At 41.2% G+C, this 27,123-nt stretch overlaps 1 protein-coding gene across 1 annotated transcript in view; it reads left to right on the forward strand.

Moving 5' to 3' along the window:
• Positions 1-27,123, forward strand: part of LOC122801189 (collagen alpha-4(IV) chain-like) — a 1,621,248-nt gene that overhangs the window by 532,112 nt on the left and 1,062,013 nt on the right. The window contains exon 7 of the mRNA XM_044070748.1: positions 11,287-11,403. Coding sequence (XP_043926683.1) covers positions 11,287-11,403 — 117 coding nt within the window. The remainder of the gene's footprint in view (positions 1-11,286; positions 11,404-27,123) is intronic.

Consider the following 27,123-nt stretch of genomic DNA (forward strand, 5'->3'; position numbering starts at 1 on the left):
GAGAGTGGCAGGGAAGACTGAAAATGAAACACCAGTTCCAGAGAAAGCAAGAAGTGACAAAGAGGTTGTGTGGTGTAGTGGTTGTCATGTCTGAATTACTCCTAGAAGGTGCTGGATTCAGTCTCCAGTAAGCCATTAGGTATCTGGCAGTTGACACAAAGTGTTAAGGCTATGAGCCGCAGTTCCTTTGATACAGGGTTTGATTCTGTCTGCCCTAATTGCCTCCACTGCGACCTTCAGCAAGTCACTTAATCAGACAGTGTTTGGGGTTAAGTGTGGAAGTGGGCTAGACTCCTTAATGGTCTTTTGGACTGCAAGTGTAGTAAGTATTTACAAACCTATAAAGGAAGTGTCAGTACAAGTTAAAGAATGTAACAGTTTTTTCAGGTTGATAAAAATGGCCCGTTTAATTTGATACGGCTAAGAATAAGAAATGTTGGGAGACTAATTTCAGGGATATGTAAAAGAAGAGAAAAATAAGATACAAAAGCTGGTAGGATAAAGTTGGAAGAATTCAACAGAAGTAAAGAAGATATTGTAAGCATTGATGAAGCTGGTGTTAATTGAGAAACTGAGAAGATATCTATTACTTTGAGAACTGGGGAACATATCTGGATAAGAACAGGAAATTGTCTAAAGTAATTAACTTTTTTATATGTTTGTTTATTCACTTACTGAAGTCTTACTAGGCAAAACATAAATGTCTGCATTTTTTTTCTTAGAAGGCACTGGGGTCAGAGAAAGTAAATGTATGATACACAGAGACTGTATAGTATAAAATGCACTAATGTAACAAAGTGGTGGCAGTACAGAAGAAACGCACTTAAAAACATTATCCAGAAGTGAATATTAACAACGGTTATTTACTTAAGCAAAGATACAAAATAATACAGAGGGTATTCAAAAATAGTCATAATGTGATAGTGCTTTGACAAATAGCATGAATGAGATAACACAATGAGGCACGAAGATTAGACATGCATATTTGGCCATATGGCATGGACATGCTTGGGACAGTGCTGCATAATAAAACTACACAGTGATAAAAGTGACTGTCACCATGAAAGTGAGTGGTCAAGAATATTGGCATACAAGCTGTGTGCCCAGCACTATATGCATTCACACATGTGTCATAGAGCCCCATATCTACAAGACAAGCACAGCTGGGCACCCATACAAGGGCTATACAACAAAGTGCCAGCTAGTTTTATCTTATTAATGGAAGTGAAATGGGGAAGAACAAGCAAAGGACAATGCAGAAGCACAAAGAGAAGGTAAGAGTGGTATATGGTAAGGCAAAAAGATTTTCAATTTGTTGGGTACAGGAACATATTTCTATTTTTCATAACAAGGATAGGGAGCAGGAAGCATGTGGACCTTGTGGGTATGGAGGAGGGTATATGGATGGCAGTGGTAGTAAATCCACAAACATATCACACAGACAAAGACTGGCAGGGAGGTACTCACACAAAAAAGGCTTCAGTGGAGATGCACAGAGACAGACTGAAGGTGTACAACAGGTGATGTGGATGACTGGACTACAAACAGGGAAGGAGACTGACAAGCAAAATAGATGAAGCACTATGATGGTGGATAAGTTAGTATGACTACAGCCTGCCAAACTCTTCCAGAGGGGATCTTACCCAGAAGTTAGTCACCTCCATGACTAACATCAGGGTCGGAATCTGCTACCATTGGCCGTATGCTCAAGGCTGGGTGGTTATGCTAATTTACCAGTCCAATGAAGATGCACTCCATGGAGCCAGTACAGGTATGAGGTTGCTGGTCCATCTCAGTCCTCATCAGCCACTTGACCTTGCACTTAATGGCCCAGGAAAGCCCTTTTGCACTACTTTCTATTGAGATGCCTACACCACTCACCACAGAAGCACCAGTGCAAGCCACCAGTGTGCCCTTCAGGTTGTGGTCCCCAGGGTGACCTTCATCACCTTGCAGAGACACAGGCCCAAGGACTGCTGAGGACTCAGCAGTAAGTGTGAGGGCAGGTATAGGATGAGGTGGCTGCTGCCTCACTGCTCCCTACTCCATGACTCATCTTGTAGGGAAAAAATGAAAATAAGTGGAGAAAAACGAAACGATAAAGCAATACAATTAAAACAAGAATGAGAAAGAAAACAGAACAGGGCACAAATAAATGGTTGGAGTGATGTAGTATACTGACAGGCTCTAGAGACAGAAACAACAGTCAGCACAACAATATACCTTCAGTGGCTAGGGAGCATCTCTTGTATGACTGAGAATAACACCAGAGGATACGAATGGTAGCAGTTGTCACAGGTGGTCAGGACTGCAGCAGAGTACTTAAGGAAACCAGCATGCATGGCCAGTGGCCAGCATAGCAATAGTCAAGCTATTACACTGAAAAAATGCTCACTGCTGTGGTAAACCAATTATTCAGTGCATGGCAAATGCAGAGGTAAAAGGCACATTTTAAAGAAAGTAGCTTGGATACCATGCAAAAACAATAACAATTTATATAGGCGATGAACAATTAAGAAGTGGTGAAATAGTACAAAGAAAACATAAAAATTCTTGTGTACTCAGGTAAAAAGGGTCATGTAGTTGCTCTACAGATGACAATGGAAGGGATAACTGGCACAGTCTTGACATTAGTACAGTAACAATGGATAATAAATAGCGATCTACAAAGCCAATGAACAGCTAGGCAATGGTGTAGCAGTAAAATGCAAAACACAAAGCAAAAAAAAAAAAAATATATATATATATATATATGTTATTTGTGCACTGAATTGGGCTATTATGAAATCCTGTGCACTGTTTTGGTGGTATGTGTGTGAGTATATACATATATATGTATATATATCTGTGTGTATGTGTGTGTGTATATATATAAATATATATATATTAGATATATATATATATATATATATATATATATATATATATATATATTGAGAAATACACACACACACACACACACACACACACACACACACAAGTATATAATAAAATTAGTACCCTTCCCCCTCCTCCAAGAGAATCTGGTCATCCTTCTCTGGCAGGCTATCCTTTTCTCCACTATTTCTTCCCTCACTGCAAAGCAGAAATTATTCATTAATGAACACAGCTTATCCATAACAACAGAAAGCAGGTATACCTTTAATTTCAGTTAGGTCTACTGTACAACTTCGAACTGCCAGCCTCACCCCCCCCTCACCCCCTAAACAGCCCATCTCAATACCGGAAGGTTGCCAAATTCTGGTAATAACGGTGACACAGGTAAAGAACGCACACTCCAAAGCTAAGAATACAGCATCCATGGGACCAGATGAAATCCCAGGCTGTGTACTACATGAACCACATAATGAACTGGCACCTCACCTAAGTGTCATGTTTAATCATACCCTCACCTCAGGCTTCGTGCCCACTGAGTGGCACACAGCTACAGTTATCCCACTCCACAAGGAGGGATTCACCTTGGATCCCGGGATCTACCACCCCATCAGTCTGACGAGCCTGATCTGCAAGGCCATGGAATGTATTATCATGGAACTTATAAACAAAGATATTGGCAACCTTCAGACACTGGACCCCACCCAGTTTGGGGTCATGAAGGGCTGATCTTGTCTCCTGAACCTAATTGACTTCTTTGAATCAGTCTTCAGAGCCATGGATGAGAGTAAGGCAGTCAACACAGCCTATCTGGTCCTCGCCAAGGCCTTTGACACCATTCCCCCACTCTGGAATCATAGATAAACTTACTAAGCTGGGCATTAATCCCTACATCACTCGATGGGTTGCCAACTGGCTTACTGACAGAACCCACACTGTAAAAGTAGCTGACTCCAAATCCAGCTCCAGACAAGTGACAAGTGGAGTACCTCAGGGTTCAGTCCTGGGACCGCTCTTGTTTGACATCTACTTCTCTGAAGTATAGGCCAACACTAAGGGACTCTGGCTAACAAAGTTCGCAGATGACTGCAAACTGGGAGCCTTTACTGAATCCACAGATGATGTGGATACTCTACAAAAGGGCCTTATAGAAACAGATGCTTGGTGCCAGAGCCATGGGCTCAAGCTCAATGCCAAGAAATGTATAGTTATCCCCATTGGGAAAAAACATGTACCCATGAATTACCACATAGGTGGCAGTACACTAAACACCGAAAGTGTGATAAGAGACTATCCCTAAGATAAGGGACACAGGTGGACAGTGGTCTCACCTTCAATAACCACATCGCCACAACAGTCAAGAAATCCTTCTGTGTGGCACACCTCATCACTAAGGGCTTTTCATCCAGAAAAAAGGAGGTCATTGTCCCACTGTACTCACCCCTCATTAGACCCATTATAGAATACAATGCCCCATTTGGTATGCACCTCTCAAGACATCTTCCACAACTGGAAAGGCTGCATAAATACCTCACTAAAAGAATCAGAGGCCTAAAGCAGATGCCGTATGCTGGCCACCTTAAACAACTCCAGCTATATTGTGTTGCATATCGTCTACTGAGAGGCGATCTCTGCTTAACATACAAGACCATGTCAAACCCAGAGCTGTTGGACATGCTACACTTAAAGAAATCCCAATCCCTCAGAGCCACACGCTCCAGGAATCTAAACCTTATCATCACAATAAACAAATCATGCTGGAGGGATAGGTTCCTGACCCAGAGACTCCCCAGACTATGGAATAGACTGCCCATACATGTCAAGCAGAGCACCTCCTTGGCCCTCTTCAAAAGGAACCTTGACGATTGGATGGGAGAAAGGAAATTCACCCCCTGGATCACATCATTCACCCTGCTAGGCAGGGGTCCAGGGAAGTAAATAGTGTGAGAAGAAATAGCCAGGGAATCATTATGGCTAGTCTTGTATATGCCCTAGGGCTGATAGCCTAGTACCAACCTATGAACAATGAAACATAAAAAAAAAAACAAATCAGAAAACTTGCTGTAATATGGGAGTTGTGTCTCCATAACATCTTTATCCAACTGGAAAAGAAGGTCTGGATGGCACATCCCATCCCCATATTACTGTATTTACACGAGTAATTCACAGCAAAGCATGGGATGCCCATGGTATCCCTCACTGCACCGGCAAGCACATACAAGGTATACATCTCATACAAGGGGCCTTCATAGTACCACATCAGGTACCCCTATATTGCTTGTATGACAGGTGTAAAAAGATTTTGAACCTCCTGCTGCACCATTTAGGATCTTTGCCAGAGTCACATTCTCCTGAGAGCTTGTCCACTCATCCAGTCAAGTCCAAAATTAAAATTGATAGCTGTGGTATAATAATGCACATCAGACTATGTAACATTCATCAGCATGATGCACATTAGCATGCTGCCCATCTGTTGCAGTGAGCTGCATTTATACTCTCCACAGGTGTGCATACCTTACAGGATTTACATGCCCAAGCAGAGGCATGATATGCAGTTGGTTAGCATAATGAGCTGCGGTCATTAGCACAATGAAAATCATTAGTAGTACAGCTGGGCTCCATGGTCATTCTCACCTTAACAGATGGAAGTAGTCATACATGGGCTGGACTAGGGCCCACAGCATGGAACTGAGCTGATACCTCATTGCTTTATAGAAGAGATTCAGAGGCACCCAAACTAAATCACCTCATTAGTATAATATGTGTGCTACAAGCCCTGCTGTAGTGTGTTAGAATATGTGGTCACCATTTTGCAGAAAACTGCACTGCAGCAAGGATTATAGAATAATGAAAAAAGTGGATGTCTGACTATACTGACATGCAGGGAAAGTGACAAGCAGGCAGGATTGCTGGTAGTGCACACCACCTGCCAAATATACACATGTACACACACAGAGTTATCACACAGCCAATACCCACACCAACACTGAAGACATGATCCCTGATACCCCACAACCCTCTCACTGTGTGCATGCTTACTACAGACACCATGCATGGCCCTTACACCTATGTTAGTGTTGCTATCCTGTGCCACTGTAACTCACAGCTATACAAATGATGATGACTTTGCATTGCCCACCTCAGTGGAAACATGAGTATTGTAATATCTGATGAATACTGTGGCTAGTCAATGCACTGTAATGTAGAGCCAGGGTGTGTCATTGCATGTATAAGTTTTGTTCTGTGTCTGTCTTGTCACGGGCCATAGTTTTGAACAAGATGCCACCTCTTTGCATTACTGTGCTGCATTTTGCCTTCTTCTGCCCTGTGAGGAATCTCCTGCAGTGGTATCGTCTGACAGTTCCTCACTTGACTGCTCTGCTGCTGGCAGGTACATCAGCCAGTACTACATTTTCTATTGCTGTAACAGCTTTCATTGCACCATTTTCTGTAGCATGGCAAACATCCCAAATATCTTGCTGTGTGTATGCAGATCATACTGCAGTGCACCACCAGCTCAATCCAGGCAACAGGGGGATTTCAGCAATCCAAGCATACATTTGATGATGTTCCATGTGCCATTGACAGTGGACTGTAGACTGAAATCATCAGCTATGGCTTCAAGGCATTATGCATACAATACTTGTAATGCACAACAGCAAGCACCATTAATAGTTAGCTGCTACCTATATTCATGGGACTGGACTTTCACCGCCTCTAGGGATGGCAATGTGTGCATCTACCAAATAGATGACCCTGTGGAAAGTACCACCATACAAAACACTGGTATAGGTTACAAGTGTTTCAGGTGTGGGAATCCTGGGAACTGCCTAGATGGCACAGAGATATATTGTATATATTATTCTGTGCACTCACCACCATCTGGCAATTGGAGTGGAAACCTTTCCATTTGATGTACTGGATGCAATGCAGAGCAGTTTGGAGTCTGGATATAGTAACAACATAGGTGCAGTCAGTGGCCTAGGTCCTCAAGGAAATGAGCTGTGTTTACAGTGCCTCATAGTGGTGCTTCTTCACTTTGCTGTCCATGGTATCCGAATGCGCTCCTCCACATCCATTAACATCACATCAAGGAAACGGTATACTATTTACAAGGATGAAATGTGTGAACCTCCTAAGGTGTCACCAGTTAGATGCTGAAAGATCCAGGTAACAAGGATTCTTCAGAATTCTTCCTATTCCTTGGGATAGGCAGTTCAGGCGTCCTTCCTCATCTCATCTGAGGGCTCCATATATGTTGTTGTTCCTGTACAATGTCTATGTTGCACATTAGCAGTCAGCTATATCTCATTCATGGAGGGGATGATATTTTATATATATAACACATATATGTATAGGTTTACCTTACCTTTATAATACAGATCACGTTATTGTCGACCCCGCTTCCACGAATACCGAACTGCGACTTTATAAAACGTCGAACACCAAATTTCCGAATGGCAAAATCTCACCCCCTTTTTGACCCATGTTAGCACTGGTGTGTAGGTGTGGTGTGGATGGAAATATTGAAATTCGAAGTTTTTTCGGCATTTGAAAATTTTCACGGTTCTTTTTTTACGGAAACAGTTCGGTGATGTGGCTGGTTGGTTATATGTGATCGACATTATGAAGGTAAACCTATGTATATACATACACACACACATACACACACACACACACACACACATATATATATATATATATATATATATATATATATATATATATATATATATTTAACTTTGTTGAATTGCACTATTGTTGAACTGCACAATGTCTCCACCAATTGATGAAAGTTATGCACATTAACATGCTACTAAACATGCACCAAGAATTAATCTTGATGTATGAACATTTTTTAAAACTTTTAAACAAGAAACAAAAGAAACTATTAGTTTTTACAGTGGGGGGCCCCGTTCACCTCTCATATCCATATATACTAACTCTGAGATCACACAATTCCCTGGAAAAGGTCAGATTTTCTAAACCGGAGAATCATCTGATCTGCTACTTTTGTCAACAGTTGCAACCATCTGTTTAGTTGACCAACTTAATTATATCAGCTAAACAGATGTCAAACAAAGCCCCATGTGAGATAAGTAGTGGACCTTGGGGCATGAAAAATTTAAATTTTTAAAAAATAGTTTTTTTTGCAGTACAGCAGCCCGCCTCTTGGCAATTATATATATTAACTCCAAGATAGTAAAATATTTTGGGAAAGGGCATATTCCCCAATCTTGAGAACTGTGCAGTCTCACACATCTGTCGACCTTCTGCTTAGTCAGCTAAACAGATGTCAACAAAACCTATCCATATAGATATATATGTATATAGTTATATATAGATATGTATATATAAATAATTTTTTATTGCATATTTTTATATGTCATCTGAGAAAAATGAGCTGGCTCAGGGTCCCTTTTCATTCACAGCCTGAGCCAAACTGGCAAAGACAAGACCAAATGCAAATACATTCATAATGTGCCCTTGACTGAAGTATATACAAAAACCAAAAATATTCTAAAAAAAAATCAAAAGATCACAGGGAACTACAGTAATCAGAATGTATCTATTACTTGTAGTCATTATACATGTTATGCAAATTCTTTACAGAAAGTGGATGTATACCAAGTTTTATTAAGTCTTAAAGTTATCTTCCATTAGGTAGAGAACTGTAATTTTTATATTGAATATACTGAAAAAATTAAATAATAATATGTAATCAACATCCAGAAACACTGTACCACATAAGACTGATTTCTGCACATTGAAACCTGTAAATTTGCAAGAAATAAATAAATAAAATAAACTGACCAAAAAAAAAAAAAAAAACAAAGACTTTCCTTTCACAATCAATGAACTAAAAAGAAAAAAAAAATCTTGTTCCTACTATTAGGGAACAGGTTCACCCCCATAACAACTTACTCATGTGAGTTTACACTAACCCTAACCTTATCCCTGCTGTTGCCCCTAACCCTAGTCATACACATCACATTACCCCAAACCTTTTTCCCTAACTGTGCCACTACACAGGACAGGTAAAGACACACAACTACACTTGAGACATACCACCATGCATACATAGTCTCATCACTTTACCTAGATCTTACTCTTACCCTAATCCCAAATCACTCAATGCAAACACTCAAAAACATTCGGACACACACCAAGCAATCCATCCTCTTGCATAGCCCCCTTTTCTTAACCTAAGAGGTAAAATCCCACTTTCTTGCATACAAGCACAGCTCACACACCACAAAACAATCAAACTAGCATTCACCATTTCCTGATTTAAAGCACCAACCAATGTACTTTATCAACAACACATGCATTCAGACTGTACTGCATCCATGCTGTCGCATGTCTCATGTATTCAAATGAGACACTGAGGCTGTCTCTTTTCCTTTCTACCAGTTTATCAGGATAAACTCTGGGTTCAAGTAATTTATTGTAAATAAACACATCAGGATCTGTAACTAGAACATATACTTTGAACTTTATATGGTTACCGACTGACTCAAACACATTCACACATGCCATGCATCTCCATTCAAGCTAGCACTTATGCAGAATGACTACAGAAATGGCACTGATCTCACACATGCTCAGTTACTTATATGCACATGCTCTCTGAATACAGTGGCTGATTAGCTTCAACATACATACACTGGTCTAAACATACATCTAACTGGATTACTGTAGGTCAAATCTAAAATTTATTGAGGCATAATGCATTTACCGGCTTCATCTAAAATCACATTTATTGCTGAAATAAAGTGGAATAAAAATACAGCTAAATATGTACCAAAAAGTGTAAAACATATCAACCCAAACTAAATACCAGACATAAGTCAACCTACCCTACATAGAAACCTAAAACACTTTTTTTTTACATGGGTACTTCACCCCCACACCCCTTTACTTTGGGGTGCTCTGCTGTCATACCCCATAACTTATATATACTAACTCCCAAGTCAGCCACAGGCAAAGGGAAACAACTCAATGTGCCCTTTCAATTAACAAATTCTGCTGTGCAACACCAGTCCAGTTGCTTATTTGCGCTTTCATAAATTTAATACAGTCTGAGCATGCCCTAAACCTGGCCATGAGAAAGCAACCAAGACTCATTTTTATAAAGATAATCGTACCAGCAGAAAGAGTTTATCTTGACAAACTGGTAGAAAGGAAAAGAGGCAGCAACTGTGTTTATGGAAAATAATCATTCACCGTACACCAGACAGAGGAGAAGCAAATTTATCCCAGCAATCAGGGAATGCCAAGAGACAGGTGTGAGATTCAAGCTGTTGTATCTAGCTGTCTTAGGAATAATTTTTCCTGTAGGATCAAAGATATTTTTGATGCAGAACATGCTAAGGTGAAAATACAAAAGTTTATCCAGCAAAAAGTGAGCTATCAAACAGAAGGGGACTCTGCTTGTCATTCTTCCGATAATAAAGCACACAGAGACTTAACCAGTGAAACTTTTTACAATGTTCCATTGGAAAATGCTTGAGTGATCAAAAAAAGCACAGGAATTGACAACAAGAATAAGGAGTACCTTGGGCTTGAACCAGTCTGCTGTTAAGAGATGATCAGGAAGAAGACCAGCAACACTGAAAGTAGTGAATAAATTAAAAGCTATAAGTCACCAATCAACATGACTTTGCAAGAAAAAATGGCTGAGAAAATCAAGATCAGAAAGGCTGGACAGAAAAAAAAGATAATATAATATTGTGATCTTGGGTTGCTAGGGTGGGGGTGTAAATGTGTACTAATTATATATATATATATATATATATATATATATATATATATATATATATATATATATAAAGTTAAGATAGTCGCTCTTATATTTACAAGGGTGGATGACTAGATTAATGTCCTTGGCTTATGCTATAAACATTTTTTTTTTTTGTAAAAGATAGGCTTGACAAGAAAACAAAATGATGAAAGGTACCTGAGATATCAACTTGTTTTTTTTTTTCTGTTAGCAAGTGCTCTCAGTGGGAGACATGAAACTTGGAGCTGAAGGGAGCTGGCCAGGGGAGTTGTGTACATTCTGTTCTTGGTGAAATGTATAATGATTCCTTCATGCATCTCACAGTTGTTAGCTTTTTTCTCATTGCTGGCTATTTTTACATAGACACTAACTGTCTGCATCAGCAAGCAAATAATCTTGACAGTTCTGATCATTTTTTGCTGAGGGAAAGGTAAAATTTAAAGGTACAATGATAAGCATTTCAGTGAAAAATAAACTTTGAAATCAGAGGAAGTGAATAAGAGGTAGTAGTCTCCCTGACAGCCTTAATTCTTTCATGCATTTAGTTTTTATTATGTAATGTGTTAAGAAATGTACTGAAAAGTTTCAGTTTTATGACAGAAACAATATTTTGCATTGCTTTTCTTTAGGGTCATCCTGGATTAGAAGGACCACGTGGAAAGCCTGGACATGATGGCTGTAATGGATCGAGGGGTGACCCAGGGCCTCGAGGACAGAATGGTTTTTCAGGAATTGTTGGCGTACAGGTAAGTTACAAAGTAGTTTTTCATCATTGCTGAATAGAAGAATAAAAAGCGAAGTATTGTAGTCTATGAGTTTGTTGTTAATAATGCTTGCTATATGCTGTAGTAATTTTCTGACTGTTGAATTTCTGCTATTAAATGTGTATTTTATGAACGATGGCAGTATAGGTTCATAGGTTCATAGGTAAGTACTAGGCTATCTGCCCGAGGGCATCTATAAGCCTAGCCAGAATGTGTTGGCTTTCGCCACCCCCTTAGATTAGTTCCCTGTGCCTTGGTCCAGCAGAGCCATTAGTTCCCTGTGCCTCTGTCCTGCAGAGCCACTACAGTGACCCAGAATTGTTGAACATGCTCCATCTTAGCAAAACCAGATCTACTCGGGCTACACACTCTAGTGATATAAACCTCAACACAGCAATGAATAGAACATGCTGGAGTGTCAGATTCCCTTCGCAGAGACTTCCCTTACTATGGAACAGGGTCCTGATCTACATAAGACAGAGCCCCTCACTATCACTCTTCAAGAGGAACCTTGATGAGTGGATGGGTAACAGAAAGTTCACACCGGGGATCACACCAACAGCACTACTAGATAGGGGCCAAGGGTACTAGCTGCTAGTACAAGGGTCTAGGGAACTACTAAAGGGGTGGTGAATACCGCACACCGTGGCTGGGCTAATATATGCCTTCGGGCAGACAGCCCAGTACCAACCTATGAAACTATGATCCCGGGAAAATTTTCTGTTTCCCATCCACTCATCAAGGTTTCTCTTGAAGAGTGTTAGTGAGGGGCTCTACATAATGTAGATTGGAATCCTGTTCCAAAGCATGGGGAGTCTCTGGGACAGGAATCTATCCCTCCTGCATTTCCTATTTATCTTTGTGGTGAGGTATAGATCACTAGAGCGTGTGGCTCTTGGGGATTTTTTTTTTTTTTTTTAGGTGGAGCATGTCCATCAATTCTGGGTTGGACATGGCCTTGTATGTCAGGCAGAGATCACCTCTGAATAAGCGATATGCAACCAAGTACAGCTGGAGTTTCTTCAGTCGGGCTGCATAAGGCATATGTTTGAGGCCAGTAATCCTCTTGGTGAGGTACTTCTGTGGTCTTTCCAGCTATTGCAGGTGTCTTGTAAGGTACATCCCAAATGGGGCATTGTACTCTATGATGGGTCTAATGAGTGATGAGTAGAGGGGCACAATAACCTCTTTTGTTCTAGATGTGAACCCTTTTGGGATTAGGTGGGCCACACAGAAGGATTTTCTAACCACCTTGGCAATATGATTATCATAGGAGAGATTACTATTTACCTGGGTCCCCAGATCCCTTATTACATTTTCTGTATTTAGGGGACTACCACATATGTGGTAGTTCGCGGGTACTTTGTTTTTCCAAAGGGGATGACTATGCACTTTTTGGCATTTAGCTTGAGGCCATGATTTTGACACCAGGTATCTGTCTCAGTGAGACCCTTCTGGAGGATGTCTGTATCAGCTGGATAGTCAGTTATGGCCCCCAGTTTGCAGTCGTCTGCAGACTTGGTCAGCCATAGTCCTCCTATGCTTGCCTGTACCTCTGAGAAGTATATACTGAACAGGAGGGGGCCCAGGACTGAGTCCTGGGGCCGCCACTTGTTTAGAGTTGGACCTAGAGCTTGCAACTGTCACTGTGTGGGTTCTATCCATGAGCCAGTTGGCAACCCATCTCTTGACGTAGGGGTTTACGTTCAGGCTGGTGAGCTTGTCTATAATACCAGAATGGAGAATGGTGTCAAATGCCTTTGCAAGGTTTAGGTAGACTGTATGGACCTCCTTTCCCTTGTCTAAAGCCTTGGTAACTGTCTCAAAGAAGTCCACCAGGTTTAGGAGGCATGATCTGCCCTTAACAAAGACAAACTGGGTAGGGTCCAATGTTTGAAGGTTCCCAATGTCTCAGAAAAAGAACTGAATGGTATACAGTAACCTCAGAGTGACAGTAATTCATTTTTTGGGGTGTTTGGCGATGAGGTGCAGGGCAGTTGCTGCTCCCCATTTGAACATTTGATCCTTTATTGTCCCCTGGGTGTGTCTTGATGGTTGAGTTATCCACCCTTATGGCAAATGCAAGCCAACAGCTTTATACACAGAAGCTTCTTCAGAGCTCTAGCTCCCCTCCCCCTTCTCCTCTGTTCCTCGGATATTGTTTGCCACTTTCAGTACTAGACATGATCCTCCAGTGCTCTTCTTCATTTGAGAAGATAAATTATCTTTTCCCACACATTTCTGACTTCAGAGATAGCCTTATGTCTCTATTGTGGTGATTTTAAAACAGTTTTCACATGTTTTTACAAGTTTATAGATTAAAACCTCCTCTCCTCTCAATCTTTCTACAGAGACCTACTTAAGCTAAGCCTACAGTTACTGCTAAGTAGCATTTTTCTCACATTAAAATTTAATGTCCTTTGACTCTTTCTTCCACTTTCCTTTTCTTTTTTTTCTGTAAAATACAGTGTTATAAAGTATCTGATACCTTATTACTTGTCAATTTCAATAACAGAGAAAGTTTAGGTTCAATGGTAGGTACTAGGCTACTGGCCCTGGGGCCTATATAAGCCTAATCAAAAAGGTTCCCCGGCTTTCGCCACCCAAGAAAATTATTTTCCTTTGCTCCTGTCAAGTAGTGTTGCAGAAGTGATCCTGGGGTGAATTTTCTATTTCCCATCCAGTCATCAAGATTTTTCTTAAAGAGGGCCAATGAGGAGCTTTGCTTGACATGAATGGGTAGTTTGTTTCATAGTATGGGAAGTCTGTGGGACAGGCATCTATCCCTCCAGCATGTTCTGTTTATTGTGGGGACAAGGTTTAGGTCCCTGGAGCATGTGGTTTGGAGAGATTGGGATTTCTTTAAGTGTAGCATGTCCAACAGCTCTGGGTTTGACATAGCTTTGTATGTTAGGCAGAGATCACCTCTGAGTAGGCGATATGCGAAGGAGTAGAGCTGGAGTTTTTGAGACGGTCTGCGTATGGCATCTGTTTGAGGCCAGTAATCCTCTTAGTGAGGTATTTCTGTGGCCTTTCCAGTTGTTGTAGGTGTCTTGTGAGATACATGCCAAATGGGGCATGATACTCTATAATGGGTCTGATGAGGGAAGAGTAGAGTGAAACAATTACCTCCTTTTTTCTAGAGGAGAACCCTTTTGTGATGAAGTGTGCCACGTAGAAGGATTTCCTGACTACTGTGGCAATGTGGTTATCGAAGGAGAGACTACTGTCCACCTGTGTCCCGAGGTCTCTTATCACACTTTCAGTGTTTAGTGAGCTACCGCCTATGTGGTAGTTCATGGGTACCGAGTTTTTCCCAAAGGGGATGACAATGGCTTGAGGCCATGACTTTGACATCAAGCATTTGTCTCTGTGAGGCCCTTTTGTAGAATGTCTACATCATTAGGTGATTCTATTATGGCTCCCAGTTTGCAGTCATCTGTGAACTTTGTTAGCCAAAGACCTTCTGTGTTGGCCTGCACTTCAGAGACATAGATGCCAAACAGGAGAGGACCCAGGACCGAACCCTGTGGTACTCCACTCGTCACTGTCATCACTGGTCTGAAGTTGGACTTGGAGTCAGCTATTTTTACTGTGTGGGTTCTGTCAGTGAGCCAGTTGGCCACCCATCTTGTAACGTAGGGATTTATGCCCAGATTAATGAGTTTATCTATAATTCCAGAGTGGGGGATGGCATCAAAAGCCTTGGCAAGGTCAAGATAGGCTGTGTGCAGTACCTTGCCCTCATCTACAGACCTAGTGACTGCTTCAAAAAAGTCAGTCAGGTTTAGTAGACATGATCTACCTTTTACAAACCCAAACTGAATGAGGTCCAGGGTTTGGAGGTTATCTATGTCTTTGTTTATAAGCTCCAAGATAATATGTTCCATGGCCTTGCAGACCAGGCTCGTCAGGCTAATGAGGTGGTAATTTCCGGGGTCCATGGTGGCAGTCCTTTTGTGGAGTGGTATAACCATTGCTGTGCGTCATTCAGTAGGCACATAGCCTGAGGTGAGGCTATGACTGAACATGGTACTTAGGTGGGGTGCCAGTTCTTTCTGTAGTTCATGCAGTACGCAGCCTGAGATGTTGTCTGGTCTCATGGATGCTGTGCTCTTGGCTTTGGAGAGTGTGGTCTTTACTTCTTCATCCATGATTACAGGGGTGTTGCATTCTTATCTGCCACGATGTTGGCAGTATTGGTTGGTTCTGTATATTTAGTGCCATTGTGGTGTAGCTCAGAGCAGATCTGAGTGTTGCCATTGAGATTCTTGACATAGCTGTAGAATGCTTTGTGGTTGTCTTTGGAATCAGTGGCAATTTTATTTTCATAACTGGCTTTGGAGGATTTTATGAGGGATCTCAGCTTCTTGCTGAGGCTGACCAGGGAGTTTCTCCAATCTTGGGATTTAACTCTTTTTTGCAACAGCTTCTTCTTTCTGTTGTAGAGTTTGTTTATGGCAGGGGACCACCAGATTGGCTTCCTTTTTTTGGAGGATCGTGTCTTGGTTCTGTTGGGGATGTCACGATCCACGGACCCATGTATGTGCTTATACAGTGCATTTGTGTAAGATTCAGCAGTCACACCTCTGTTTTCCATCTGCATGGGTGTCATGAAGTTTGCCACTTCTATCTTAAGAAGCATGAAATTGGCTTTGGAGTAGTTTTTGACAGTGATTTTCTTAATGGGAGGGTGGGGCTGGGATATGGATGTCTAGGGTGATTAGCTTGTAGTCGGATCTGACCAGCAAGGAGTTGACCTCTGGCATGGAACACCAGTTACCCATATTGGTAATGAACAGGTCAAGGATATTGCTGCCCCTAGTAGGGGTGTGGACAAGCTGATCCAAGGCATTGGAATGTATGAATTCCAGAAATTGTTGAGAGAATGAGTTGGTACATGAGTAGTTTTCCCAGTTAATGGTGTGGTAGTTGAAATCACCCATAATTAAGGTAGTGGGTTGTACCTTAATATTTTCCAGTCTCTTAAGAAATGAAGAGTGGAAATCCTGGGACATGGTAGGGGATCTGTAACAAGCTACAACCTGGATTGCAGTCTTGCCCAGTGTTAGTTGCACTTGGATAATTTCAGATGCATTATGTTGAACAACTAGCATGGAGGTGTGGATATCCTTAATGAATATGGACACGCCTCTGCCTTTAGTGTTTCGCTCCAGATTAGCTGGCCGAAAGATGTGGTATGAATGATAGCCTGGTAATGCAGGGGTGCTCTCTGGAGCCTTGAGCCAGGTCTTTGTCACTACACAGATGTCGATGTTCTCCATTTTAAGGAGTGCCTCGAGTGAGTGAATTTTGAGGTTTAGACTTCTAGCATTGAGTAGCATTACCTTCAGAGTTTGCTTGCTTGTACCTGTTATTATGGTGAATTCAGAATTTGAACCTTGCCTAAAAAAGGCACTATAGGGGTGGCAAGAGCCTTAGCCAGTATCCGGAATCCCAGGGACAACAGGTGCAGGCCATCTGTGGCAAAGCATTGTGGCCTGTTGACCATGTCGTCCCAGACAGACAGATACTGGATCCCCTTAGAATGACACCAGAAGCTTAGCCAATTGTTGAAGTCAATCATTTTGTCCTTGTACTGTGGTATCATTCTGGGCGATGGTAAGATGCTATTCTGGGCTAGGGTCATACCTGCCTGGGCTACAAGATCCGGGAGCTCCTCCATGTCTCTTTTCATATAGTCCAGGGAGGTACGTCTCAGGTCATTCACACCAACATGGACAATGACAGAGTGCATTTGTACTTGTTGTGGAGTTACCTGAGTGCGTGCGTTATGTGACGGATCCTGGCAAGCAGCTGACACTAACTTTCTCCTTGTTTAGCCTGGTGAGTGGGATATCACTGTGCCTGACTACAGAGTCACCTATGACTAGTGTGTTGGGTACGTTGTTTTGCCTTATGGGCTGAGGTTGAGTGGCACACTGATTTTGTGGGTTGTGTCATTTGGGTAATGTTGGGGTGTGGTGGTTGTCTGCTTTCAGCTTGGGGGGGTCTCTGTTGCTTGGGCAGATTTTTATTGAGAGCCTTCGTGAATGTGGGTGTGTGCTTTGTGTTTCTATATGTGGGTTTTGATAATGTGGGTTTTGAAGGACTCTGTGTTGAGTGTGGTGTGGTGCAGGTGTTAACCTTCTCCTTTTGTCTGTCTAGTCCAGTCTTGGCTGGAGAGAGCTTGGCTTCCAATTTGGCTATATAAGTGCATCTCTCACAGGTTGTAGTGTTGGGTGGTAGGAGGAGAGGGCTGTCGGTGTACATGAGGCAATATCTACATTGCCCCAAGATACCCAGATTCATCAGGTGGACAGGAGAAAGCACCTGGAGCTTGACCCATGGACATGCCTGGATAGATGCTTATTAATTTAAGTACTAATAACTGTTTTCCTCTTGACAACTGAGTTAACTCGAGTGTTGTAGTAATTTGTAGTTTATTTAGTGCTTACAATGAGTTCTGAGCAAATGCTGAGCAAAAAGAAACAGTTTTGAGTGCTGAAACTAAAAAAAAACTAGCTAGTTTTTGCACCAATCCCAAGAAGAGAGGCAGGCCATGGCCTGTTTGATGATCCACAGTCTTGTCCCAGATGACGCAAGGGTCTGCAGGCTTGTAGCCTTTTTCTGGTAGATGCCTTGAATAGCAACCAGACCAATCAGGTATGTTAAGGACAGACACTCACGCTCCAGCCAGAAAGAGTCAGGAATCAATGCACTCTCCACCTATTCTCACCAGGATCAGAATATAAGCACAGATTCTAAGCTGTCACCTATAAAGCAGTTTTAAGCTTTCTGGTGATCAGCAGTCTCCAGGAAATAATGTAACTGCACTCCTTCTCTCACCAGAGGAAAACAGAAGCACTAATCCCAAGATGACTACTGAGAGGCAGAATGTGGGCTCTACAATAACTGGTGGTCTTGCAATAGATGCTTAAAGGTAAGATAAAAAATGGTTTATCCTAAACACTGCAGTGTGCACTAGAGGAGTTAGATGTGAAAATAGGTAACTTGAGTTTTACCTGTCTAAAAAGTTAGGTTTTAGTGGAGAGTCACTATTTTTAAAAAAGCAAGAGAGACTGAAAGGGGGTGGTCACTTTTATATTCTGGTACTATGGAATACAGTAGGATGGCCAATAAATTTAAATAGTTGAAGGGGAGTGATGTCACAAAATGATAATTTTGTGCTTACTCATACAATCAGAGAGGAAATGAGATATATGGTCAAAGGGGCAGGCAACTAAAAGGACAGCAACTGGGTGGGGTGGGAGGGTGGAAATAAATTCTGTCTGACTCACAAGAGGCAGAGTAGTGGTCTCTTTTCAAGTTTTAGTATGCAGTTAAAAGCAGAATACAAGTAAAACATAGTGTAAAGAAAACCAATCACAGTATACAAAATAAAAAAGACAATAAAGTAATACAAAACACAACAAATAAAAAGCAAACTAAACTTTCCCTCGTAGCAAACTGTAGCAGAATCTGGGTGAGCCTTTCCAGTAAAGAGATTTTAAGAAGTGCACCAGATGTGGGTACAGAATTCTGCCAAAGGATACACTTGATTAATGCATTGTATAACTGGGGCTAGAGAATCTTAATGCCCAATGTGAGATTTGTAAATTATTTGGACCTTGGTCATTTATTGACAGGAGATATACGCTGATTCATAAGGGCTTTCTCCCTGGCAGAATGGTAGACATGGTCGATGATTCTGCCTATCATTGACCCAAACCTACCAAGAAAGAGTAGATCAAAGCTTTAGAGAAAGAAAACGACAAGCTGAATGAGAGAGAACACAGAAAGGAATGGGTCAAAGAAAAGAGTGGAGAAAGAAAAGAGAAAGAGGCACCTGTAGTCTCTCTGCCATCTTCTTTAGTTCCAAAAATAGCTAAGCCCTTTCAGGATCTTTCTCCTTGGCTTCTCTGAGTGTTTCACATCCAACACCTCTGGGTTCTGGGCTCTAGACTTCTCTCGGTTTTATCTCTTAAATATCCCAGGTCTATTAGTTCTACCACGAATGTAGTTAAGCTAGGCTGGGATCAAATCAGGAAGCCATTTGTGAAAGCACAGATAGACATAAGTGTCATCCCTACCCCCTGTAAACCAAGGTTAGATTGAGCAAATGCACCAGCTCATATATCTCCTGCTTCTGCCCTAGCATCCACTTCAATGCTGGCAGTTATGGAGGTAAAACAATCACAGGAATTCTCCTATTGACACCAACTGTGCATCTGGCATATTTAACTCTGAAAACATTTAAGCTGACTTCATCTTTGCACCAATAAGTCAAGACTGATGCCTCAGAGCTGCCCACAGTACTGACATGTTCAGGTCTGTTTGTATTATCGGGATCTTCAGTACTGAATATGTTTGCATCAATCTCAATTTCAGACCCAAATGGAATCTCACATCAGCGATGTACATTCAGACTGGTTCCAGCTGCCTCTTCTGCCTCTTCTTCCTTGGAGATGGCCCTAGGTAGAGCTTCCTCAATGCCATCAGGGGTGGTCTCAGTATTCAGGTTTTTTGAGAGGACTATTGCCTGTCCCCTGACATAGAAAAGGGATAATCTGTCAGTTTAAGCTCCATTCTTAAGAACCAGACAATCAGAGATGTTCAGCCCACATCTTCAGTCCTAAAGACAGCCCAGCTTAGATCTCATCCTTCATCAAAGATGCCAAGACATGTCTGAGTCCTCAGATGATGCCCCCTCAATGAAGTTTGCAGAAAATATCTGCATAAATGGAGGGACACTGATTCCCCAACAGAGTTGCTCACACCACACACAGACGGAGACCTTGAAGGTGAAGGAACCCCCCCCCTTCAAAGACTTCATCTTTGGAGAGACCATGGAAATTATGCAAAAGTGGGGACCTGGCCCACTAACCTCCCTTTCCTAAATGAGGAAGCATTTTTGAGGTCTTTTAAGATGGCCACTCTACTTTCTGGATGGTTCCTCCCACTGACCATTTCTTTAACTTGGTGGTATGGGGAAACTTGATATAGTCAAACCAATCCCCCACAAGCCACACAATATCCTGAGACCACCCAAAGGCCAACCCTGCTGGTTGATTTGCTTATGACTGCAGTGGTAATCAAAAAAGAGTTATCAGAGGATAGCTCCATGGTACATCCTCCCAACAGGGTGTCTATGATAATGGATCATTTGGAAAGTGGGCATATATCCTGGTAAACCTTTTAATTGAAGGCACTGAATTGTTTACCACACCTGAATCTGTTCTAGAGGGATCTGGCATAACATCACTAATGTTTATTTTCATTTATATAAATGTAACATTGCCTAAGTCATACATGATCATTTAAGAAAGAGATTTCTTGTTTAGAAAAAAAAAAACAGACTGTAGATTCCATTTGGAGACCAGCCACACTGGACACCAAAAAACAGATGGAGGCTCACTATTTAAAATGTTGTCCAGCCCCAATCTCTCTTCATGAGGCTATTCCATAATACAGCCAATGGGGCAGCTAGGGCAGTGGGCACTGGTATTGCTGTGTTCAATCATGCCTAGGTGCTGTTGTGCAATTTTACAGACAACTTCAAAGCATCCTTCATAAATGCCCATTATGATGGATCTGTCTTCCTGTCCAAAAGTCAAACAAACTTTGATGAGGAGTGAGTAAGAGGAGAAGACATTGTCTTGTCATCAATGACTGTTTTGAAAGCCCCTTAAAGGCCCTACTCAAGAAACTAAAAATAAACACACAAAAGGTGTCAAAGGAGGCCAACCAAGTAATGTCTAATAAAACAACAGTGTATATTAAGTGCTTTTCATTCCACTAAATAGTAGAACTTCCTCAGATAACAATTCACTCAAAAACATTCCATTTAAAAGTCTTTGAACTATGTCATGTGTTCAAAACACTCTAACAACATATTTTTGCCCTACTCAAGAAACCAAATGTGTAGCAAAAGTCTCTGTTCAAGAAGTCCCAACATTCTTCAGTAGGGTTCTGTTAAGACAGGGCCCTGTTGAGGCAGAGGGGGATCATTTAACAGATGCTACACTATGGGCAGAGTGGGTCTTCAGAACCAAGAGTTGAGTTCAGAGGTGTCTTTTCAGGGAAACCCTACCTAAATGAAAAGTTGACTAATTGCTCACCTCTGGAGGCAGTGAAGAGATGACTTTCACTTCGCTTCACCTGAAAGTTTGGACAGCCATCATAAAGGACAGATGAGTGAAGAACACCATATCCAGGGGTTACATCATACCTTTCATTTTCACTCCCTTAAAAATAGACTGCACCCTGCAGATATTCCACCCAACCAAAAAAGGCAAATGTGCAAGAGATTTCTCAGCTCTACAAAAGCAAACCATCCAAGAGGTCCCATTAGACCAGATCCATAGTCTACTCAAGATTTTTGCACTAAAAAAGGTGAAGGACCTCAGTGTCATTCTGGATCTCAGTGGGCTAAAGAAGGCAAAATTCCAGATGATCCTACACAGGGGAACAGGGTGTGCTCAACAGACTTCCAGATCCTACTTATCAGGATCACAAAACAATCCAGAAGGAAGGTTCCTCTACTCTTGGTTAGGAGCCAGTCATTATCAGTTCCAGTCATTGCATTTTGGCCTCACCACAGCCCCCTGGGTGCTCAACAAGTGCATGTCTGTGGCTGCAGCAGACCTCAAGCTGCATGGTTTCCTGGTATTCCAATATCTTGACAACTGGCTGGCTGACTACAGACACAAGATAATTGCTTATTTTAGCAAGAGATTACTTACTCAAATTGTCTCAGTCCTTAGGAATCACAATAAATTTAGAAAATTCTAACCCAGAGCCCTCTCAGTCCTCAATCTTTATAGGCTGCCATATAGACAATGTGATCCAAACATCAAGACTCCCTGAGTAAAAGCTGATCTCCCTCGGGCTACAAGTGATGGATATTCTTAAATGCAACTCTCATTCAACATCAATGTTGCTATGTACCCTGGGCATGATGGCAGTCTCTATAATGTTAATACTTTGTGTCAGATTCCAAATGAGAATCCTACAGTAGATCCTCAGTATTCAGTCTGGTCAATCCAGTCAGTCCACTCAGTGACTGCACTCTACTATAAAAGAATCCCAAGTCCTCAGGAACCACTTGAAGTAGAGGATTTTGTATCCCCTCTTAAGAGTGATGACCATTTGATGTTTTTCATATTGATTAGTGCTGCAGTAGCCTAAGCTATATGGGTTATATCCTGCAAGGATATAACATCCAGCCAGCTTCCAAAGCTGCAGGACACATTCTACACAAGCTGAGCTGACTAAATAGGCAGGTTTTGGTACCCAGCCCTTGAAACCTTCCCAGTTGCTGAAGGGTATACTCCTCTAAGGCTTTTAACAATCGATGGTTGGCTTGTGCTGTTACTTGGCTGGGCAGATAAATTCCATTAGGGGGAAAATCCTATTTTAAAATAGTTGGTTTGACAAGACCTTCCTCTTCAGGAAAGTTATTTTAAAACTAGGAGTCTGTACTTTAATAGTCTGTCATGAGACTGTATTGTAGTGTTAAATGGGAGTGCTCTTTTTTTCTATCAGTCTAAAAGGTATCTGAAGTATTTAAAAAATATTGTTTTCTGTGGAGAAATTGTATTTTTTTTTTACTTTTGGGGGCTGACAAAGGTATTTAAAGTGCTTTTTCTGTATTTTTCTGTGAAAAGGGTGACTTTTAAGGACTTTAAATTTTTACCGGCTCTCGCTATATTTTTCCTGGGAAATATGCAGTGTTTTTGGCTTGACCATGGAGCAATCTGTGGGTACTATGGTCTGTCTTTCTTCCAGCCACAAAAAGAAAAAGTTAAAGCAAACAGCCTTTGTCAACACAGCAATCTAGCAATTTGCCTCAGCCACAGGTGGATGATTCCACAGTGACCACTAGTTGTACCTTAGACCACTCATCTTTCACACTGGATCCATCTGGTGTAGCACCTACAACGCCTACAGACTTTGGGTAAGCCCTGTCCCCTATGACTATTGGGGTCCCCTAAGAGGCCAAGGGAGAACCACTTTTGTCAGTCCTGGGAAATGGATCAGGAAAGGCTTACCTGTTTTGTCAGAATGTTGTACCCATCCCTGGAGAAGCCGCTGTTGCCTTTAATAACAGTTTTACCCCCCCCCCCATTTTCCTGTCAAAAAGAAACAGAAAACTAAACATGTATCTACTCTTCTTCAAATTTCCTTGGACAGAAGTAATCTACTGTTTCTGGCTCAGGGTCTATTTCAGGCTATACTGATCCTTCTTATAAAATAGTTACTGGTAAGTAAAAGAGGAATATCTCTTTCCTGAAGAGATTCAAGATTCTGAATCTGGACATGAAGATGAAGTGACAGATAAAGGATTTTTTTTCCTTAGATTTCTGATTCAGTCTCAGAAGATAGCTCATTTTTTTTTGTCCCTGTGGGGGTTATCTTTCTCTGAGACTATTTGCAGAATGTTTCAGTGTTTTCATTGGGAAAATACTGATGTTTCTCAGTCCCTCAGAAAATATCTATGAGTTGTTAAAGAAGGAATTTCCAAAACCTTTATCTATTCCTCCCGTTCTGTCACTTTTAGAGGATGTGGGAGTTTGTGCCTGCAGTTTTCCTGATAGTCAGCCAGCTGTCCTGGAAAAATTAGATAGGATGTTCTTCACACTTTTATATTATTATATGATCTTCACAAACCTGACCCAACAGTTAGAGCTTTAGTTAATGCTACATGTGCTAAACATTTAGTTAATTCCAATCTTACTGTTTCTGATAAGGATGGGAAGATTGTTGAAGAGTATGGGGAAAAAGTGTATGCTTCTGGTACTTTGATTTTTAGAATTTTGAATTTTCAAACTCATATGTTAAGGTTTGTTCTGAATAGTTGTGAAAGTATGAGGATTGTTTTGTCTGCAGTTTCTTCATGCGAGGAAAAGTTTGATTCAAATAATTTACTTTCTTCAATTGTGCAAGTTGCTGCTCATTGTTTACAGTGAGTGTGTGCATGATTCACTTGATACTTCTTCAAGGGATTTGGCCACTGGTATTATGTTATTTATTTATTTATTGCTTTTTGTTTGCTGGGATGGTCCGACTGGGCACTCAGGCCCATTTTCAATGGAAACCCGGCAAGAAAAGCTTCATTAATGTTACAAAAATTACAAAAAATTTACAGACAAAAAAAAAAAAAGAATTATAGTTTCTTAACAGTAGAAATGGGATTTTACAATCATACAATAGAATTAAGATAGAGGTTAATACAGTTTGATTTCTGTAATATTGTCATACAGTAATAAACAGGCTGCTTTAACACATGCAGCAGTATACAAATCTCATTTACATAGGACCGATGAAAAGCAATATACAGTTATAAATGTAGATTACATTATGGTGGTGCTGCGGTAGCATTGTCACCTCACAGTAAGATGCTGTCCGGTTTGATTCTCAGCTAGAGCGTCTTCTGCGCGGAGACATACGTGAATGGGTGTACATTCGTTGAAGGTTGTGCTTCAAGGCTGGCAACTCCGCACATAAAAATCAACTGCCAATCATTAGCAGACCGGAGTTCTGCTGTGGCGACCCCTAACCGGGAAAAAGCCGAATGACACGACAACAGGATAAGATAAGACTTCTGGAGAGTTAGGGATTGGTGATAGTCGAGAGAGCTGAGAGAGAGAGAGAGAGAGAGAGACAGAAAGTTAGTCAGGGTGTGAACAAGAACAGAGCAAAAAGGAATTTAGGTGCTGTTTTAGGTGCATGGGACTGCATAAATAAGTGTTGAAGATGTCTGCCTAGCTGCATTCTCCAAACGTCGCAGATAATGCTAAAAATGAGATTTTAAATTCTCCTTTCATCAGGGATTTAGTTTTTGGACCCTCTCTAACATTTCATCCAGTTTTGGCAAAAAGCAAAATAAGCAGTCTTAACAAAAAGCAAGTAAAGAGATGTTTACAAAGTAATGGCATGTGGGAGCTAAAAACATTCAGACCCCCCCAATCCAAGGACATTCTAGTAAGTCAGAATGTCTATTTAAGTGTGATCCCCACCCTGGCAGTCCCTTTTCCCTTCCAAAAAGTCTGAACCTTCACTTTGCTCTTTGGCAACTGTTTCAGATAAGTCACTTCTGAAGATCATTCATCAAGGTTACGGATGGCAGTGGAAAGAAATTCCTCCTTTCCAGAGGGTAATCCCTCATCCACCAGACCAGACTCTTTTATTTCCACCTGTCCATCATCACATGCTGTCCCAGGAAGTGACAAGGAATTGAGTTAAAAAAGAAAAAAAAAAAAAGAGCCATCAAAACCTTGGTGCCCTATTTTGTATAAAGCCTATCCTTACAGATGATGCTAGGGAAACAGTTGCCACAACTTGCCATCTGTCAGCCCTACTATACTTTTCTCACACTTAATCTGCAAGACAATCTATTCACCTGCTTGAGCAATGCTACAATAAATTGGTAAGATTTACTCACAATACTCTGTACAGAACATACCACTGCTCAGCTGTAAAACAACTGCAGCGGACTGAACTGCAAAATGTCCTCACCTTCTCTCAGTTAATCACTGTGCACAACCTGCTCTACAAATTAGATAAATGCCCAGCAGCAGCAAAATTCACTACTCTACCAGTAGAACCTTTTGTTGTACAGGCAAGCACCATTTATTAGTCACAAAATATAACAATTCTTCTGGTGATTCCCTCTACTCTTCCTTTGTATCCCCAAATCTGGAACTCCATCCCACTTACTCTAAAACAGACCCTTAATCTTATGACCTTTAATCAACATGTTAAACAACACCTGATGGAAACAAGCTCATTTTTATACTACTCCCTTTATTTTATTAACACAAATAATACACACCTCACTTCATCTCATCCTCCAAAAGCCAAAAATAGTTTGATATATTTTAGCTACTATCTTCTAGTTACCCACTTTTTACCCACAAACCTTCTGTAGTCACCTCTACCATACATTATCACCCTCTCTTTAACCTTCTGTCTCAGACATCGTATTCAATCTATTTCACCATGTTCTTTTACATTTCAGCTTAGTTTCCCTGTAACTACTTACTGACATTCTACTATTTTGCAAACTATTCTTCTGGCTTGCAGCTCAATATCCCTGGAAAGACCTCTTAACCATATCAAATTCCTCGGTATTTATCGGTTTTGAGGGCAAAATAATGGAGTGCCATGAATTCTCAAGTGGCCCCTTTAATTTCCAATTTATTGTTTTTGGATTATGTTTTGTATTGCCACTTTAAATTTATGGCTGACATCACCATGCATCACCAGCCTACAGGGGCATGTATGATGACATCAGCAACAGGACTATTTTGAACTATTTTGGAGGGAAATAGGGAACAGCAATGGCAGATCTGCTTCTGCTGTAATTCCATTGAGAATGGAACTGTGTTTTATCTGCTAGTGCGCCGTTCAAGAGTGGCATAGCTTTTACCCTTTCAGCCGAGTTTATTTTTATCTGCTTCTGCTGTAAATTATTTTAGATTTTATGGAACCACTAGTCTAGAGATGCAGAGAGAACGGAACTGTGTTTTATCTGCTGTGCTGGAGACTGTGGTTCCGAGTTTAATTTTATCTGCTTCGGCTATATTTTGGAACTGCTACTAGCTTGGCTGAGTTTATTTTTATCTGCTTCTTGTAAGTTCCAGGCCATGGAACTGCTAGTGTGTATGTATTTGTAGTTTATAGTTTGCTGTATGCCCC

Source organism: Protopterus annectens, chromosome 4.part1 (genome assembly GCF_019279795.1).
Source record: "Protopterus annectens isolate FY-2018-M chromosome 4.part1, PAN1.0, whole genome shotgun sequence".
Classification (NCBI taxonomy): Eukaryota; Metazoa; Chordata; order Ceratodontiformes; family Protopteridae; genus Protopterus; species Protopterus annectens.